Raw genomic sequence first — 20,417 nt, 5'->3', positions numbered from 1 at the left:
GTCAGACATGACTGAGCGACTTCACTTTCACTTTTCACTTGCATGCATTGGAGAAGGAAATGGCAACCCACTCCAGTGTTCTTGCCTGGAGAATCCCAGGGACGGGGGAGCCTGGTGGGCTGCCGTCTATGGGGTTGCACAGAGTCGAACACGACTGAAGCGACTTAGCAGCAGCAGCAACAACAGGATTACTACTCATGTATTGAGGCTTTCTCGAGAGAACGGGGCAGCCTCCGCAGGCAGATCTGAAAATGGCTTGAGTGAACATGGAAAGAAAATTGACTTTGGGGCTTTATTGGGCCTAGGAGATGGAGCTGGAGTGAGGGATTTTGCTACCACTGGATGAGGCTGGCATGGTTTGAGCTTCTGGCTTGCATCAAAGGAGGGAATATGTGTCCCAAATCTTCTTTAAGATGATATAGTCCATATATACAATGGAATATTACTCAGCAATAAAAAATAATGAAATAATGCCATTTACAGCAATATGGATGGACCTAGAGATTGTCATACTGAGTGAAGTAAGTCAGAAAGAGAAAGACAAATATTGTATATTGCTTGTATGCAGAATATTAAAAAAATGATACAAAGGAACTTATTTACAAAACAGAAACAGACTCACAGACTTAAAGAATGAATTTATGCTTACCAAGGGGGAAGGATAGGGGAGAGATAGACTAAAAGTTTTGGATGGACATGTAAACACTGCTATATTTAAAATAGATAACCAACAAGGACCTACTGTATAGCACAGGAAACTGTTCAATGTTATGTTACAACCTAAATGGGGAAAGAATTTGAAAAAGAATTGATATGTATTAAAAAAAGTTGTAATAAGAGGGAGGAATTGGGAAATATATTCCACAATGAATGCATAATCCATGTACACAAAATGCTAAATAATAACTAATAAAAAATAGACATAAAAAAGGAGGGAATACTCAGGTGCTCTTATCAGCTTGCCCACACATGTAGGAAGAAGGGGAAGGAGTAGTAGCAGGGCTTGAAATCTGTCAGCAAACATTAACACTGAAGTGATATCCTTTACTATCAACATTTTCTTGACGAACTCTGGGATGGGAGCAATTATGACCTTCACTTTACAGATGAAGAAATGTGGCTTAAATTGAATCCTCAATGTGAAGGGATTTGAACATACATTTATTTTATATCAATCAGTGCTTTTGTCTTTGATACAAGGTAAAGTGGGGGAGCATTTGCACTAACAAGTTGATTTCCAAAGCAAGTGAGCAGAGTGTTATTATGTCTGGATTCCTGTAAATTAATGAAAAATGTTGTACTAATTATTTACAGTATACAATTACCCTTTAAATTTCAGGATGTTACTGCTGGTATATGAATCCTTATTCCATTTGGACACAAAGCTCACCTTTACATCAGTGCCTTGCACTACATTAATGAAAATGTCCTGGCCTGAGGGCACATGTTCCTCTCTGCCACCAGCAACGCTGTAGACATAGACCATAGTTGGTGTGTCTGTAGGCTACGGAACTTCATGGTCTTGTGCCTGACTTGGGGCAATGACTCCTTAATCAGGGATTAATGAGCACCATTAGTAACACCAGCAGCAGTGCTTCTGGTCTAGATGCCCAGACTGGCTCGTGTCTAGGTCACAGACAGACCTCAGGATCCTCAGCCCCAGTGAGAACTGGAATTGAGCTCATGCATGGCTGTAAGAGTAGTTGTCCTAGCTCTCTGGGACTATGGCCCATGCTGAGTTATTCCAGCAATGCTTCTCAAAGATGCTAGCAGAACTTTCAGGAATACAAATGGAATGTTGTCTTTTGAGAGAATACAAGTAACTGCATAACCAAGGACTTGACCATCAGCATGACACTGAGACCAGCTTGTGACTCAGGAGCCCTGCCCCTTCTGATACTGTGAGGAGCATGAACTTTGCCTTGCGCCAAGACCTCTTCTTTGGAAATGCGATAAAGAGGAGGGGAACAGTGTCACTGGGGAGGTGAACTTTGAAGGGACTCAATATACAGTATATCCAACTAAGGCTGCATCAGATCATTGTGGCTGAGATGACCACGAAGATGAATGCTAAGGTCATCCGAGCACTCCCTGTGTGCTAGACACTGTTCTGAGCACTTCAGCAGTATCATCTCATTCAATCCTCACAACTCTAAAGGAAGTGTTGTTGTCCTCTTACCTTTACAGGGGGGGAACGTATGGATCAGAGAGTTTAAAGGACGTGTCCAAGGTCCCACAGAACTGGCACTGGAAATTAAACAGCCTGCCTCCTGAGCTTGTACTCTTAACACTACGATGCAGCAACATTTTCCTAATGTGGGCAAATGGTAGTCACTTAACTTTTATCCAGCAGGGCTGGGGTTCATCAAGCCAATTCATTTTGTGATGGCAGCTAAAGATGCTACATTAGCTAAATGTATCTGAATGTTTTACCACGGAGGTTATACTGAGAGGCCACATTTTTCACAGGAGTAACCATTGGTCTGGAAGGGAGAGCAAAAAAGGGGAAGAAAATGACTTTTCCCCTTCTTCCACTACCTTTCTCTAAGTCGCAGGGCCTGATTGGTTAGGCACCAAGAGGAGTCATGGTGACTCACAATGGCTCAGAACACTCTGGTCACGTGCAATGGTAAGATCTGACCATGGCTGCCACCACCTGAGTTTCTCTGTGTTCAGGCCTGAATACACTGAGTTAGAGGTGCTGGAAGACAGGGCAGACCATCACCTATGTTTGAGTACCATCTGTGTATCTGTTCCCTGGACATTCAGTTCTCTTGTCTTAGGCTCTTTCTTTTTATTTATTTTTTTAAATATTTATGTGGTTGTGTCTGGCCTTAGTTAAAGCAGGCGGGCTCTTCATTGCAGCTCACAGGCTTCTCTAGCTGTGGTGGGTGGGCTTCTCTCTAGTTGTAGCCTGTGGGTTCCAGAGTGCGTTTGCTCAGTAGTTGCGGCATGTGGGTTTAGTTACCCCGCAGTATGTAGGATCTTAATTCCATGACCAGGGATCAAATCCCTGTCCCCTACATTGAAAGGCAGATTCTTAACCACTGGACGGCCAGGGAAGTCCTGGCTCTTCCTTGACTTGAGCAAAATCTCTCTGTTAAAACTTCTCCCATGGGAGGATACAAAAAGTATCCTAACTATGTTCATTGCATTTCAACAGGTCTGCTGGGTAATGTCAGCAATTGTGGTATCAAGATCCAATCATCCAGTGAAAGCTTCAAGGCAATTCAATTCAAGGTAGGATTCTCTACACTTCCTTGATCTCATTGCCAACCTTGGCAATGAGTCTCAAATTGCTGCTTTTTGTTAAATACCAATTCACATAAATGGGATGTTCAATTGTAGAAAATATAGTTGTGAGTGGTCAGACTTCTCACGCCATATTACCTTGTGAGTCTCTGATATAGAACAACTATATAGTTAATGTTAAAAGTATGTGACCCATGGGGATATCGTCTCAAAGTAGGACATAGATTTCTACAGGATGTTTTTATTAACAGTGAAGACTGGGCTTTGTGTTTTTTACAGTGCTACTGTTTAAGGAACTAAAATGACTATTATGAGGAAATGTGACTTGGCCCCACACTGGCTGCCCTGCTCAGTCTCACATGACAACTGAGAAAACCGAGATATGGATGCCTGGACGAGGGACCCAGGCCATGTGCCCCCTTCCTTGAGTGGCAGGGAAGGCTCGGCCATCTGGGTTTCCTCTCGCTCATGTAGGACCATGTAAAGGCACTAGGATACTGTTTTCAATGTTCAGAACAAATAGAGGGATGGGAATTGTTTCCTCGTCTTCCACCAGGATCAAGAGAAGGCAAACTGAAGGGGTAGAAGGCTGGGGCCCTTATGCCAAACAAATTGGGTTCACTTCCTGGTTCTGCCACATACCAGCTGTATGACCTTGGGCCAATTACATGCTTTTCCTGTACCTCAGTGCCCTCTTCTGGGTAAGTGGGCATGACAATGGACCCACCAAAGCTGTTATGACATTACATGAGCCAGAGTATGTTAAGCCCTTTGGAGAAGTGCCTAGCAGACAGACACCCTGAGCAGAGGTCTACTGCTGCTGTTCTTATCAGGAATGTATTCCTCATAAAATGGAAGCCTGAGACTGGAGAATGCATATCATCACCTTCTCTTTCTCTCCTGAATGAGAACCTCTTAAAGCCACAGACTGGTAGAGAGTCTTCCCTGGCAAAGTCTGTGCCCTTGCCTTGAACTCTAGTTACAGGCTGGTTCACTGTTTGTTTGGGGTTTTGATATCTTTCTTCTGAGCCCCAGTGCTCTTTTCTTGGAGAAAACAGGCTGAATCTGGGTCAACCTGCCTTGAGGTTTGCACCTCTCTGTGTCTCAAATGTATGCTTCTAGGAATCTTTTTCTATTTAAATAGTTTTATAGAATTGACTCACGTTTTTAGACTCTTGTAGAAAATACAAGAATTACATCTACAGAGATCAACTAATAATCCATCTCTCCACCCCTTTTCTGTATTCCCCCATCTTACACTCCTACCCCAGAAGAACCGCCATTTGCTTGCTGTAAACATTTCTGATTTTATTCTTTGCATTTACTTTTATCAATAGAGATGACTCTGAAGAAATACAAATGTGATACTAAGACACATATTGTTTTTCAAGTTTCTTTCTTCAACTATCATTTCTTGGATATTATTTCCAGGTCAATACATAGAGGACCCCTTCACCATTTTCAATAGCTGCATTTTATATCATATTATTGATATACTATAATTTATTTACATAAGGAAATTAGAAAAATTGCCTTTGTCTTAAGTGGGTGTCTCTTTGGAATAACAAGTCATTCACCCAGATATTTTATAAAAACTATTGGATATAAGTTAAATACATAAAAGAAGATATGTGCTCCAACAATAAAATATGAAATAGCAGAAATGATGTGTCCATTTCACATTGACTACAAAACGCACATGAATATCATTTTTAAAACTAGAGAGAAATGTGCTTGAAGATTTTTGTTTTCTGTTTTAAGACTAAAAAGACCATTTCTTGCATGACAGGAAAATTAATTACTGCCATCCTATCAGTTCTTCCCAAAATACATCTTTGAATTCAGTGCAAGCACAGTCATGAACCTCAACAGGATTTTGCCATGAAATGAACAGATTGTTCAATCAAATAAAAGAGCATCAATGTGAAAGCTTCCTAGGTGTCTCAGTGGTAAAGAATCCTCTTGCACATTTGATCCCTGAGTCAGGAAGATCCCCTGGAGGAGGAAATGGCAACCCACCCCAGTATTCTTGCCTGGAGAATCCCATGGACAGAGGAGCCTGGCGGACTACAGTCCATGGGGTCACAAAGAGTTAACATAACTGAGCAACTAAACAACATGTGGAAACAGCCATGATTGTGAGCTGTTTCAAGATGTGAAAATCTATACTATAGATTTAGCGACTAAAACAAGAATCAAAAATATGTCAATGGAACAGAACAGAGATTCTCAACACAGACTCATGTATATGACAGAATGAAGGAAATGATAAGGTTGACATTTCAAATTATACTATGCCCCAAAACAATATCTTATGACCACTTGCTGAAAGCAAGTGTGTGTGGTGGGGAGGTGGCAGGGGTGTGGGGCAAGAAGTCCCTCAGTCCACTGGATTAAGTGGGTTTCCTCATCTTTTTCAGGCCCTCTCAGCTGTGCTCTCTTCTGAAAGCTGTCTGTGGAATCAACCAGTCATGGATAAAAGAACCTCTAAAGTCAGTCCTAACACACCCATACCAATCATCAGAAGGCTGGCAGATAAATACCTAAAACCCACCCTGGCTTCCAAAAACATAATGAGTTTTGTACTTGGTAGGCAACTGGGGAGGCACAGAAATTATCTGGATTTGTCCAAATGGCTGTGGATGCCGACACAAGCTGCACCAGGGTGGAGTTGGCCATTGCCAAAAAGTCATATAACCTACCTGCTTATGCCTGTCCATAATCTTGGAAAATGCAAAAAAAAAGTAAAATAACAAAATCCTCCCTTGTTTCACTGGCTAAAATGAAAGATGCCTGTCAGTCCTTCTAGTTTGATATGTTTTTATGTTGATATAATTTTCCTGAGTTACACTGGAGAGGAAATTCTATTCATTATAACAGTCTTTGCAGGGGCTCTCAGACACAGTGGAGATGGTGAGATCACACTTCCTATCAGATTTCTTTCAGCTTTAATCTGAAAAAAAATCAAGGGAATAGTTGGATAGTTCTAGGTCACTCAGGGACCCAAGACTCCTGTCCCCTAGGAAAGACATTCACTGCCATTCACTGCCAAGGAAGAGCACTGCTTCTCAGCTGGGCCTGAAACTGCCCTCCCCACTCCCCCAAGACCCACTCTGCTGCTGGGAGGCACCAGCAAAAGGAATCAGGCCACGAAGAGCCCAGGCCCAGGAAATACTCCCCAGCCCCACTGGTCCGTGCCTCTTGCCTCCAGAAGCTCCCCACATAGCAAGCATTCCTGTCTCTGGAGGCAGCAGGGGGAATCCTTTCCCTTACCTAGAATCCCAAGGTGGCCTGGCCTGGGAAAACTGCTTCCATTTCCCAGGCAGCACCCCCAGGAACTCAAGGAAGCCCCAGTAGCCTGCAATAAACCAAGCAAGGCAAAGGCCCCATGAAGGCTCAGAAAATCACGCTGTCCACACAACCACAGCCCAGGACCTGCTCTCCAAACCCAAACAGGAAGACTACCTACTACACTACCAAGCTTCCACAGAATCCAGTGTCTCCTAACATGACACCAAAAGTCCAAGACACAATGGAAAATTACCCTTCATACAAAGAAGCAGGAGATTCACAACTTGAATGACAAAAGACAACCAAGTGACACTAACTCCAAAATGAATTAGGTATCAGAATCATCTGACTGTGATTTTAAGCAACAACCATAAAAATAATTTAACAAACAATTAAATGTTCATACAAGCTTATTTGGGGCTTCCCAGGTGGTGCTAGTGGTAAAGAACCTGTCTGCCAATGCAGGAGACATAAAAGACGAGGGTTTGATCCCTGGGTTGGGAAGATCCCCTGGAGAAGGGCATAACAACCCACTCTAGTATTCTTGCCTGGAGAATCCCCATGGACAGAGGAGCTTGGTGGGCTACAGTCCATGGGGTCACAGAGTTGGACACGAATGAAGTAACTTAGCACACACACACGTACCAGCTTGTTTGTAATAGCCAAAAGCTGGAAATCACCCCCAGGTCCTTCAGTGGGTGAGTGGTTCAACAAACTGTGATACATACATATCATAGCATGCTACTCAGCAATAAAAAGGAACAGATATTGTTACACAGAAGGATTTAGATAAATCTCTGGAGAATTACAGTGAATGGGGAAAAAGCCATCTCAAAAGGTTACAAACTATGATTCAATTTATAAAACATTCTTAAAATGACAAACTTCTAGAAAAGAGTGGTTGCCAGAGGTGAGGGGTTTGGGAGTGGGTAGGAGACGGGTGGATGGGAAGGACAAGATGAGGGTGAGTCTATGAAAGAAAAGCAGGAGGGCCCTTGCAGTGATGAACTAATTGTTCTGTATCCCGACTGTATTCATGTCAATATTCTGGGTGTACCTTGCGCTGCAGTTTTGCAAGGTATTACCACTAGGGCTTCCAGGTGGCTCAGATGGTAAAGAATCTGCCTGCAATGTGGGAGACCTGGGTTCAATCCCTGGGTTGGGAATATCCCCTGGAGGAGGAAATGGCTACCCACTCCAGTAGTCTTGCCTGGAGAATCCCATGGACAGAGGAGGCTGGCAGGTTACAGTCCACTAGGCTGCAAAGAGTTTGACATGACTGAGTGATTTTCACTTCACACCACTAGGGAAATGAGGGAAAGGGGAAAGAGACACCTCTATTTCTTTCAACTGCCTGTCAATCTACAGTAACATCAAAATGAAAAGTTTAATTTAAAAGAGGGACTCGAAGACATGCTCCTCCCTTCCAGAAAGACCCCAAACCACCATTTCTGAGGTCTTTCACTCCACACTCACTCCACCTTGACTTCAGAAACTCTCTCTTGTTAGCAGCCATGCTCCATCCTGCCCGTCAGTGAGGCCATTCCCCAGCCCTGACTGCTGACCTTAATACAACACCTAACAACTTCCTTTGTTTGTTTGTTGGGGGGGGGGGGGCGGGGTCTCGAGATGTTGCCCAGGCTGGAGGGCAGTGGCTACTCACAGGCACAGTGTGGTACTGATCAGCAGGGCAATTTTGACCTGCTCCATTTCAGACCCGGGCTGCTTCACCCTTCCATAGGCCACTTGGTGGTCCCCTGCTGCTGGGATGTTCCTTGTGGACGATCACAGAGTGCCCTGGATCCCAGAAGTCCTGAGCTCAAGAGGAGCTCCTGTGTCAGCCTCAGGAGCAGCAGGGTGTGCCATAAGCAGAAATCGCACCAGGCCTGCTCAGTTTTAAGCATCAACTATGTGATCCAAATGTACACGCTGCTGCTGCTGCTAAGTCACTTCAGTCGTGTCCGACTCTGTGAGACCCCAGAGATGGCAGCCCACCAGGCTCCCCCGTCCCTGGGATTCTCCAGGCAAGAACACTGGAGTGGGTTGCCATTTCCTTCTCCAATGTACACACTGGTCTCCCTTAAATCCTCAAAATCCCAGATGCCATTTTACCAAAAGGGAATTGAGGCCCAAAGAGGAAAGTGATTTGCCCCAAGTCACGTTGCCACTGAGCAACAGGCAGAGCCAGGATCCAAACCCCTCTGATCCAAGATGACACTGACTATTTGCAGCAGTGACCTGCCTCCCTGTGAAGACAGGCACTCTACACTGTTCCTCTGTGTGCTTGGGTTGGGGGTGGAATCTGGAGGATGAAAGTTCCAGACTACACTACAAAGTCACTTGCCCATGTCGTTCTACTCAGGAGACTGTTGAGGGGAAGTAAGACATTGTGATGTCCCAGTCAGGGCTACCGAAGCCCACATAAAACATCTCTTTCTTGGTCACCTCTTCCCTCATTCTCGAAAGCTCTGTCTGCATGCATTTTAAAAGAGTCACAGCTTCTTGGCAAGTTTATCAGATGGTGCAGAAGCTGCATGTACACCCTGCTGTGGGTCTCCTGGGACAGGATGGTCAGGAACTGCTCCATCACCAGCAGCTTCAGGACTTGCTCCATGCTCTTCTCCAGCCAAAGGCACACATCCATGGCAAAGCTCAAGGAGCTGCCTGAGTGATTCCAGGGACCAGCAGCAGAATCCACAGAAGCGCAGATGAGAGGCCCTGGAGCTGGGCCTCCTTTGGCTCTAGCTGCAGAAACTACTCTGGTTTCACAATGACGTTTCAGCACAAAGTGGTTTCACCACTTTTTGCTCTTGGGAGTTGGGGTCAAACGCAGACTATCTTGGCCTGCAAACCATCCAAAACAGCTGGTGAAGGCACCTGGCGCCCCATGCAACAATACACAAAATCTGCAGGAGTCAGCGTATCCCTGGTGCCAAGTCCCAGTCCATGAGCCCAACTCCAGCTCAGACAGAGCTGTTTGAAGTGCTTTGGCCTCTGTGGGTTCGGGATGGTGGGGTGCCTGCCTCGTCTAGCTTCCACCAGCGCCTCTGGGAGGCACAGTTGCTGGCAGCTCTTTCCTCTCTGTCTTGGACCAACACCAAAGTTTGGCGTCCAAAGATACACACACACACACACACACACACACACACACACACACACACCCCTAGCCCAGGTCAAATGTGAGGACACACACACAAACTTGCTCGGGCCAAATGTGAGGACTACATCTTCCGGATGACATCATTGCCTCTGGCCTGGCCAAAACACCGCTGACCACCCAGAAGTGAAAATTTGATTCCGGAGGCGGGAACAGCGAATGACCAATTGGAAGACAAGAGGAGGGGCCATGTTGGCGACCTAAAGATCCAAGAGCTCTCTGGTGGCGGCCGAAATCAGAGAGGCGTATCAGTCCTGAATATTCATTGGAAAGACTGATGCTGAAGTTGAAACTCCAATACTTTGGCCACCTGATGCGAAGAACTGACTCATTTGAAAAGACTGGGAAAGATTGAAGGCGGGAGGAAAAGGGGACGACAGAGGATGAGATGGTTGGATGTCATCACCGACTCAATGCACATGAGTTTGAGTAAACTCCGGCAGTTGGTGATGGACAGGGAGGCCTGGCGTGCTACAGTCCATGGGGTCGCAGAGTTGGACACGACTGAGCGACTGAACAGAACTGAATTGAGCTTCGTCAAATCCTAGTTCTTTAAGAGGACAATACAAAGATAGCTCAAGGGCACTATGATGCGGAAGGGAAAGATCAGGGTCATTATCCCCAGGAAAGCTTATTAAAATGCGAATCCTCCAGCTCACGCGAGATCCAATGCGTACGGGTGTCGGGGGAGAGCCCAGAAAGCTGAATTTTTAACAGGTCCTCACAAGAAATTCTTCCTAAAAAGAGGTTTGAAAAACATTGATCCAGTCATAACAGATTTCAGGAAGTCCCCAGCCGCTCCAGTTACTCTAGGGCTGATGGGAGAGAAGCCAGCGCTAGGATCTAGAACAGCGGCATGCCCCACCCAATCCCCAGGAATTTACAGGCGTTTAAGACCGGAAATGGGATCGCTTCCAAAAGCGGCCTCAGGACCGAGGGAGGCCAAGGAAAATCCCAGCCTCTCCCGCGTCAGCATCCTTAGAGACTGAGATCGCTGGGCGAGTGTTGTGGAGCCTGCCGGGAGTTGTAGTCCGCAGCGCGGCCGCGCGCCTGCGCCATGGGCAGCTGGACCCGGTGAGCCTGGGAGAGCCGCGGGCGCTGAGGCGGTGAGTCCCGGAGCGGCCAGAGGGCGTGGCCGTCCCTGGGGCGCGGGCGCGGGGAGCCGGGCTCCCATCTCGCTCGGTCTGAGCTAACCCGCCGTCTCCAGTCCCGATCGGGCGGCGGGCGTGGGAAGGAGCGACAGGCGGAGGGCCCATGTCCGGCCCGCGTCCCCGCCGCCGTCCCCTGCGACCCGCCGGGCCTTCGCGGGCTTCTCCCGGGCGGGGAGCGCAACATCCTCCCCGGGGAGCACGCTGCGGCCGCGCCGCACCGCGGGTACCCGATTTTCAACCTGCATTTTAGCTTGTCCCCCGATCCTTTTCCCGAGTGCCCTCTCTTTACACCCTTATTCATCCACGGGCCCTGTGGGCCCGGGTTCGCTCTGGCGGGTTTGGGGAGGAGCCATCCGCCCCGGGATGGAGTGAAGTTTTTCTCCGGAGGGGCCGACGCGGGGGAAACCCGGAGGGTCAGTTCCCTGGTCGAAGTGGTGTAAGGTTTGGGACCGTCGAGGGAGGGCTGCCCAGTTGCGAGGCTGGAGCACGTTCAAGGCACGTCCCTGGATGCTCCCCAGAGACATTTAGGTGCCTTGGCAGGGTGGAGGTTAAACAGAAGCTTCCTAGGAAATGACCTTTCCTGAGCACTTCCCCTGTGCCACGGATGCTGCTGTTCCCTGCAGTGGGCTCTGCCGAGGGAACTTCTAGGAAAGAGGTGCTGTGATTATCTCATGTTAATGACAGAAGTCCTGGGTGTCAGCATCACACGGCTAGCAGGTTATCACTAGATGGGTCTGACACCAAAACCCAGACTACCATCAAGATAAAGGTGAGATGGGGACTGTGTCCATTTGGGATGATTGGCTGGAATCATGAGTATTTTTTCCTTGTCCCACTCCAAGAAGGAGGACAGGTACATGAGGTGTCCCCAAAAATACAGGCAACGAAGAGCCACAGTGCCCGGGTGGGTACTAGGGTTGACATCTGTGGAGACATGGATGTGAGGGCCTCTGTGACCTCAGAGATTTCACTGAGAACGTTTGGATGTTTTTAGACTTTAGCATTCGGAGAAGGCAATGGCAACCCACTCCAGTACTCTTGCCTGGCAAATCCCATGGACAGAGGAGCCTGGTAGGCTGTAGTCCATGGGGTCGCTGAGGGTTGGACATTACTGAGTGACTTCACTTTCACTTTTCACTTTCATGCATTGGAGAATGAAATGGCAACCCACTCCAGTGTTCTTGCCTGGAGAATCCCAGGGACGGGGAGTCTGGTGGGCTGCCGTCTCGGGTCGCACAGAGTCGGACACGACTGAAGCGACTTAGCAGCAGCAGCAGCAGACTTTAGCATTGCAGTAGCAGGTCGATTCCAAACTCCTCGCCACTCCCCTCTGGCATTTACCATGTGACTTGGAGCAAGTTATTCAGTCCTCCTCATCCTTACCTCAGTCTCTCACCTGTGTTCAGGACACGGTACTAGAGCCCACTTCCTGATGTTGAGTAAGGGCTAAATGAACCAATATAGGTGGGAGGCGTAGAACAGTTCCTGGCACAAGGCGTGAGAAATGTCCTTGGTTATTAATGCAGACCTGATTCCTGCTGGCCTGCCCTGTTGCCATCTATTTTTCTCATGAGAAAGTCACTTAGAATGCTGTTTCAGGGTGAGGGTCATGGTGATGTTGGCTGAACTACAGGTGACCCCTAGCGGGGAGGAATAAGGGATTGGTGGTTTACTGTCTTTGCAAGGCATAAGTCTAGCTAAGATCCCCATGGTTGAAGATGACTAAAGGCTCCTCAAAGGTAGATAAACTTTTAGGGTTCTTCACCATTGTAAATATTGCTTGCCATTTCTTCTGTGGCCTAGCTGTATTCAAAATCACAAGACAGTGGGACTTAGGTTGGAAGTGGGTTCAGAAGCCACTAAATCTGTAGGGGTTCGTTTAAGGGAAGGGTTTCTTTGCTTTAGGTCCATGGAATCCTAGAGCAGAGCTGTCCAGTAGAACTTTCTGCAGAGATGTCTCTCCTTTTCTAAAAAAATTTTATTGGGGTATAGTTGATTTACATTGTTGTGTTAGTTTCAGGTGTACAGCAAAATGGATCAGTTCTACATATATTCACTCTTTTTTAGAGTCTTTCCCCATATAGGCCATTACAGAGTATTGAGTAGAGTTCCCTATACAGTAGGTACTTATTAGTTATCTGTTCTGTATATAGTGTGTGTATGTCAATCTCAATGTTCCAATTTATCCCTCCCCCCTTACCCCCTCATAACCATAAGTTTACTTTCTACATCTGTAACTTTTTGTTTTGTTGATAAGTCATTTGTATCATTTTTTAAGATTCCACACATTTGATATCATATGATATTTGTCTTTCTGTGTCTGACTTACTTCACTCAGTATGACAATCTGCAAATCCATACATATTGCTGCAAATGGCAATATTTCATCCTTTTTATGGCTAAGTAATATTCCATTGCATATATGTACCACACAGAGATGTCACTTGAGCACTTGAAATGTGGCTAGTATGAATGAGAAATTGAATTTTTAGTGTAATTAATTTAAACATCCATGTAGGCCTGCTTTTTTCTATTGAAAGTGAAAGTGTGAAAGTCACTCAGTCGTGTCCAGCTGTTTGCAACCCCATGGATTATACAGTCCATGGAATTCTCCAGGAAAGAATACTGGAGTGGGTAACCTTTCCCTTCTCCAGGGGATCTTCTCAACCCAGGGATAGAACCCAGATCTCCCACATTGCAGGCAGATTCTTTACCAGCTGAGCCACAAGGGAAGCCCAAGAATACTGGAGTGGGTAGCCTATCCTTTCTCCATTGGATCTTCCTGACACAGGAATTGAACCGGGGTCTCCTGCATTGCAAGCAGATTCTTTACCAACTGAGCTATCAGGGAAGCCCACTTTTTCTGTTGAGGTGTGGTTAATTTACAATGTTGTGTTATAGGATATTACAAGATATTGAGTATAGTTCCCTGTGCTATACAGTAAGTCCTTGTTGTTTACCTACTTTATATATAGTAATGTATATATGTTAATCCCAGACTCCTAATTTATCTCTCCCCCCAACTCACATGGGACTATTGAATACCAGATTGGAGAGTATATTTCTAGAGAATCCATAGATGGTCTTGAAGATTTTATAGCCTTATTGAAATTAAATGCAGAATTTCACGTGATGTGTATTTTTCTAGAAGAGAGTTTATGGCTTTCATCAGATTCTCAATCCCTTCCCGCCCAAGATTGATTTGCTTCCTTAGGGCTTTGGAGAAAAGTAAGCAAGTTAAGGGAGGTAAATCTGCCCCCTGGTAACCACTTCTGTTTCTCTTTTCTCATTTTGTCCCGACCTCAGCGTATACATAGGTGGCTCCACCCGGAGGATAACTGAAGTAAAGAAATTTGAATCTGCCACTTCAAGTTCCATATAAATTGCACATTTCTGGAAGAGGGCGATGGCTGTGGCCCTGGGTTGTGCAATCCAGGCCTCCTTGAATCAGGGCTCGGTGTTTCAAGAGTATGATACTGACTGTGAGGTCTTCCGCCAGCGCTTCCGGCAGTTCCAGTACAAAGAAGCAGCTGGGCCTCATGAAGCTTTCAACAAACTCTGGGAGCTCTGCTGTCAATGGCTGAAGCCAAAGATGCGTTCTAAGGAGCAAATCTTGGAGCTGCTGGTATTGGAGCAATTCCTAACGATTCTCCCCACAGAGATAGAGACTTGGGTGAGGGAACATTGCCCAGAGAACAGAGAAAGAGTTGTGTCACTGATAGAAGACTTACAGAGAGAACTTGAGATACCAGAGCAGCAGGTGAGAAAAGAGGTTGGGATCTTGGTAATTAGACCCAAAGAAGTAACAAGGCAGCTGGGACTGGATCAGACCTTCTGACTGGTACCACAGGATTTCCCTGCTGGAGCTTTCCAATTTTTCCTTCTACTGGAATCAGCATAGGTTCCAGACAGTCTCAACTATTAAACCCAACTCCACTTCTATAACAAATATTTGGTAATGTCCCCTTTACTATCCTAAAATGAAATTTATGAATAATATAAATTACATATACAAAATTAGGGAAAAAATCAATATAATAAGTGCCCTGTGGGCCAAATATTACACAAAGCCTATTTTTATACAACCCACGAAATAGTCATAGTTATTACCTTTTTGAAGGATGGTTAAAAAAAGAAGAGACAACAAACCAGTACTGCAGTACTACCCACAAAGCCTAAAATATTTACTGTCTCTTTACAAGAAAATATTGCCAACCCTGAGTTGAGTAGTCTAGAAGGAATATAAAGGAAAAGGATTGTGATTTCTTATGAACTAATAAGCATTTCATTGTGCATGTATTTGGGCTTGACTGTACCAAAACTTTATGGAATTGTCATTTGCTTGAATCTATGCATAGATACACTGGGGATGTGACAGCCAGAACTTCTGAGTGATATGGTACACTCAGATATTACGAGTGGTGTTGCTGCTGGTCATATGATTTCTCAAAGTGACAAACAACTCTTGGTCAATTGGAACAATAAGTAGTATAGTCTTTCTTTGATTGCCAAAGTAATGCTTTTCTAGAAAATCTAAGTCATGCTAAAATATGCAAAAATATTTTGTGTTTATATAACCAACAGGGTGAGATCCTTGACAGGTTCTTTTTACCCACGTGAGTGTTTGAGGGAACGTTGCTAAATGGTTTGGGAAGTGGAACAATTCTTCCTTGTGAATTATATAGAATCCCATCTCTGGCTTAGAACATTCTGATAGCCATCACCTACCATCCTAGGCAAAATGCCCCATAGAGGTGGTGGCATTAGTCTCTGTTCAGAACCATCGAGTGAAACCCATAGCTGAGCAGAGGCAGAATCTTTGGGAGAAGGCAGGAAGTACTTGTGGGTGGGCATTAGGGGCACTCCAGCAGGGGATGTCGATGGGGCTCTGTAGTTAGCCTGCCTGAGCAGGAGTCATCCAAGGTTCCCTGGTCCCTAGGATAGGATGAATTTATGGTTTCCCTTTCTCTGTCTTTCTGGTTTAGCTTAGCATATAGGATTTTATCTTTGTATGGTCTAATTATGCACCACCCAGCACAGTACCCAGCACAGTGGCTCTTAAGCACTTGTAATGTGGCTGTTCCAAAGTGAAATATGCTGTAAGTGTAACATACACAGCACATTCTGAAAACTTAATATGAAACAAGAGTAGGTGAAATATCTCACTAACAATTGTTTATACTGATTACATTCTGAAATTATGATAATTTAGATACATTGGGTTAAATACTGTATGTTGTTAAGATTAATTTTATTTCCTTTTTTGTTTCATATGGCCTCTGGTAAATTTAAAAGGACATGGGTAGCTTGCATTATATTGCTACTGGGCAGGGCTGCTCTGGACTTTTAGTGATGGTTCTGGCATTTCCTCCAGCTCGATAGGCAAGAAATGCTCTTGGAAGAACTGGCACCAGTGGGAATGGCACACATACCACCAAACATCCACCTGGAGTCACCCCCACTCCAAGTAATGGGACCTGCCCCAGAAGTCCCAGTGGCAGAGGCATGGATCCCACAAGCCGGGCCACAGGAGCTGAGCTTCAGTGCTGCTGGGGAAGGCCAGCCCTTTCTCGACCCTGGTAAGGCAAGGGTTTGCTTTCCTTTCTTTGGTTTCTGTTTTGAGAGCTCAAGAGCTCTCTAGGGTTGGGGAATGCCTGATGGAAATGGGCCACTCTGATCAAGAGTAGAAGGAGGAAATATCTCTCTGGGAATAGCTGGTCACAAAGCACCTTAGATCGAGTGGGATTGAAAATCCCTTAAGCTAATGACCCTGCTCAGGAAGCCTATTTTTCTCTTTTCAATTTTGTTTTTATCATGATAAAATACAACCTAAGATTTACAACCTCAACCATTTTTATGTGTACAGGTCAGAGGTATTAAATACATTTGTAATTTTGTGGAGCTATTCCAACATCCATCTCCATAACTGTTTTTATCTTGTAAAATTGAAACTCTATACCCATTTATACAACTTCTCATTTCTACATTCCACACCCTGCCCCCCACCCCATCACCAGCTCCTGGTTACCACCATTCAACTTTCTGTTTTAATGAATTTGACTACTCTGTGTACCTCATGTAAAATAATGCAGTGCTTGTCTTTTCGTGACTGGCTTATTTCACTTAGCACAATGTGCTCAGGGTTCATTCATGTTGTAGCATATGTCAGAATTTCCATCCCTTTAAAGACTGAATAATAATCCTTTGTATGTATATATCACATTTAGCGTATCCATTTTCCATAAATGTGTACTTGGGTTGCTTCTATATTTTCAGTTCAGTTCAGTCGCTCAGTCGTGTCTGACTCTTTGCGACTTCATGGACTGCAGCACACCAGGCTTCCTGTCCTTCACCATCTTTCAGAACTTGCTCAAACTCATGTCCATTGAGTCAGTGATGCCATCCAACCATCTCATTCTCTTTTGCTCCCTTCTTCTCCTGCCTTCAATCTTTTCCAGTATCAGGGTTTTTCTAATGAGTCAGCTCTTCACATCAGGTGGCCAAAGTATTGGAGCATCAGCTTCAGCATCAGTCTTTCCAATGAATAGTCAGGATTGATTTCCTTTAGGAGTGACTGGTTTGATCTCTTTGCAGTCCAAGGGACTCTCAAGAGTCTTCTACACCACAGTTCAAAATCATCAGTTCTTTGGTGCTCAGCTTTCTTTATGGTCCAACTCTCACATCCATACATGACTCCTGAAAAAACCATAGCTCTGACTATATGGGCCTTTGTTGGCAAAGTAATGTCTGCTTTTTAAGATGCTGTCTAGGTTTGTCATAGCTTTTCTTCCAAGGAGCACGTGTCTTTTAATTTCATGGCTGTAGTCACTAGACAATGGGAACTCAGGTCAGAAGGGTGGGGGACAGGTCAAGGGGAATGGTTAGTGGCCTCCACTGACATGGGCTTTGAGCATAGGTTGGGGAATACAAACTGGTGATAGTGTCAGAAGCAGGGCTCTGAGAGTCCAGGAGGAGGAGACTGACTGCACCAGAGGCATAAGGATCTGTGTGTTATGCAAGATAATGGAGGTGGGTAGGGGTGGAGTTGCTATATAATTAAAAATTGCATGAAGTTAACATTCAGGAAGAAGCTCAAGTTTGAGCGCACATTTCCTGTCTGCATCCAGGGTATGGTGTAAGGTGTAAAGTTAGGTTATTGAGATTTTTCTTCCTTTTTAATATAGGCATTCAAAGCTATAAATTTCCCTCTAACTAAGCACTGGTTTTACCTCCCAAAGTTTTCATTTTCATTTACCTCAGAGTATTTCTAATTTCCCTTTTGATTTCTTCTTTGACTGATGGGTTACTTAGAAATGTGTTGTTCAGTTTCTTTATATTTGTGACATTCCCAATTTTCTTTCTGTTACTTATTTATAATGTCATTTTAGTGGGGGAATGTACTTTGTAATTGTGATCCTTTAACATTTTTGAACATTTGTTTTATGGTATAGCATCTCGACTGTCCTGTAGAATTTTCTCTGAACCTAAGAAGCATGTATATTCTGGTGTTGTTCGCTGTGGAGTGTTATCCGTAAATGTCTGTGATGTTTAGCTGGTCTCTGGTATTTTTAAGTCTTTTATTGTTGATATTCTGCCTAAATTTTCTATCTAGTAGTGCAAAGAGGTGTTGAAGTCCACAACTATTGTTATCAATTGTCTATTTCTTTTTATATTTTTTTCTTCATATATTTTTCACTGTGTTATTTAAGTGCACATATGTTTATAATTGTTACATCTTCCTAGTGGATTGATCCTGTTATCATTATGAAGTGATTCTCTTGTTCTACTATCTATTTTGTCTGATATTAATATAGTCATTCTGGCTGTCTTATGGTTGCTTGCTGCTTGCATGACATATCTTCTTCTGTTCATTTACATTCAGTCTGTTTGTATCTTTGAATCTGAAGTGTGTTTCCTTGGACAGCATATAGTTGGATTTTTAAAAATCCAGTCTGATGATCTCTGCCTTTTGATTGAGTTGTTTAATTCATACCATTTAATCTTATCTTTGATATGGTTGGATTTATATCTGCTATTTTAGTTTTCATTTTTGGATAGGTCTCATATCTTTTTTGTCCCTCTATCTGTCATCTACTGCTTTCTTTGACACCAAGTAAATATTTTAAATGTAACATTTTACTGACTTTAATGAATTTTCACAATTTTTAAAGTTATTTCCTTAGTGGTTACTCTAGAGTTAACATGTACATCTTGACTTATAATCAGCTTCAGATTTATATTGACTTAATGTCAGTGAGATGTAGAAATATTTCTCGTATGTAACTCTATTCCATTTTACCCCTTCTGGGGGTATTAAAAATAGATGTTTCTTAATTTTCTAGACTTTAAATGTTTCTTGTGTTATTTTTAAGAATTTTCACCAGTTAAACTGGGAAATAGGTCTAAGAGCTCCTCATGGTATCATACTAGAAGTCTGTCTCCCTTCCTACATTTAGGTTATACGTCAGTATTTCACATGTAGGCTTTTGCTACTCTCTCTGCTTATTTCAAGTTTCAGTTTGCTTCCATTTTTAATACATAATGGCAGCTTTCCTTTGACCTGTGACCTCCAGTGTATTTGATCTTGGTCTCATTGCCCTGTCATCCTATTCTTAGCTTTGAAACCCAAACAAAAACAATATAGTGAATTTAAACAGAATTTTATATGAAGCACATATTTGTTTCTTAATCTTAAAAGATCTTTTTTCCCATGAAAATATAAAATAAGATATTTTAGTCCACTTCCTATGTTTTGATATAATGGTTAAAATTCATCAAATTAACCTGCTAATATTATGTTAATGGTGCTAATATTTAAACATCATGCTGCATTTCTGTCTAAAATGAGCTACTTCCAACCCACACTTGATGATGGACCAGTTAACTTGGGCAGAGCAGAGAAGGCAAGGAAGGGATATGGAGAGAGACTGTGAGCCAGAGAGGCTCTCAGTAAGGAGAAGGTAATAGGGCACAGTGAGGGGGGCACTGAATGGAGAAATTTCTTTGGTTGTTCTTAGCCTGACAGTGTGGAGAAGGCAATGGCAGTCCATTCCAGTACTCTTGCCTGGAGAATCCCATGGACGGAGGAGCCTGGTAGGCTGCAGTCCATGGGGTTGCTAAGAGTCAGACATGACTGAGCAACTTCACTTTCACTTTTCACTTTCCTGCATTGGAGAAGAAAATGGCAACCCACTCTGGCAACCCAGGGACGGGGGAGCCTGGTGGGCTGCCGTCTCTGGGGTCGCACAGAGTCGGACACGACTGAAGCGACTTAGCAGCAGCAGCAGCAGCAGCCTGACCGTGAGAAACACTCTTTAATGGTTACTTGGGGTAATTTCAGGAGAATCAGTCCACTTCCAGATTTCAGCTGAAGCAAACAGAAACTGCTTTTCTGGTTGTCAGCCCAGTCAATTTCCATTATAATTTGGAAATCTCAATTGAAATTATTCCAATAAGCAGTTGCATAACTTCTGGCTTTACCTCTCTTCATGTAGTACTCAATATCAGCATCTCTCAGTTTCAATGCCAACTTTATGAAGATTTATTTCATATTTTGGCTCTAACCT

At 44.2% G+C, this 20,417-nt stretch overlaps 1 protein-coding gene and 1 long non-coding RNA gene across 6 annotated transcripts in view; both read left to right on the top strand.

The window, feature by feature from the left end:
- LOC133242323 (uncharacterized) lies at positions 1 to 5,690 on the top strand. The gene is made up of 3 exons (XR_009734841.1): positions 1 to 2,698; positions 3,164 to 3,240; positions 5,673 to 5,690. It is a non-coding gene; the product is annotated as an uncharacterized LOC133242323 (long non-coding RNA).
- Positions 5,691 to 10,719: 5,029 nt separating this feature from the next.
- ZNF449 (zinc finger protein 449) overlaps positions 10,720 to 20,417 on the top strand; it is an 84,166-nt gene continuing 74,468 nt past the window's right edge. For 2 of the 5 annotated variants that reach the window (XM_061408408.1, XM_061408407.1), the window contains exons 1-3: positions 10,721 to 10,806; positions 14,158 to 14,611; positions 16,226 to 16,430. In XM_061408408.1, coding sequence (XP_061264392.1) covers positions 14,258 to 14,611; positions 16,226 to 16,430 — 559 coding nt within the window. In that variant the 5' untranslated portion in view covers positions 10,721 to 10,806; positions 14,158 to 14,257. Of the gene's footprint in view, positions 10,807 to 11,339; positions 11,621 to 14,157; positions 14,612 to 16,225; positions 16,431 to 20,417 lie in introns of those variants that run through there. The other 3 variants (XM_061408409.1, XM_061408405.1, XM_061408406.1) reach the window with 3 other exon arrangements.

This window comes from Bos javanicus, chromosome X (genome assembly GCF_032452875.1).
Source record: "Bos javanicus breed banteng chromosome X, ARS-OSU_banteng_1.0, whole genome shotgun sequence".
Lineage (NCBI taxonomy): Eukaryota > Metazoa > Chordata > Mammalia > Artiodactyla > Bovidae > Bos > Bos javanicus.
The sequence above is the reverse complement of the archived record's forward strand: the minus strand, read 5'-3'. Positions and strand labels throughout refer to the sequence as shown.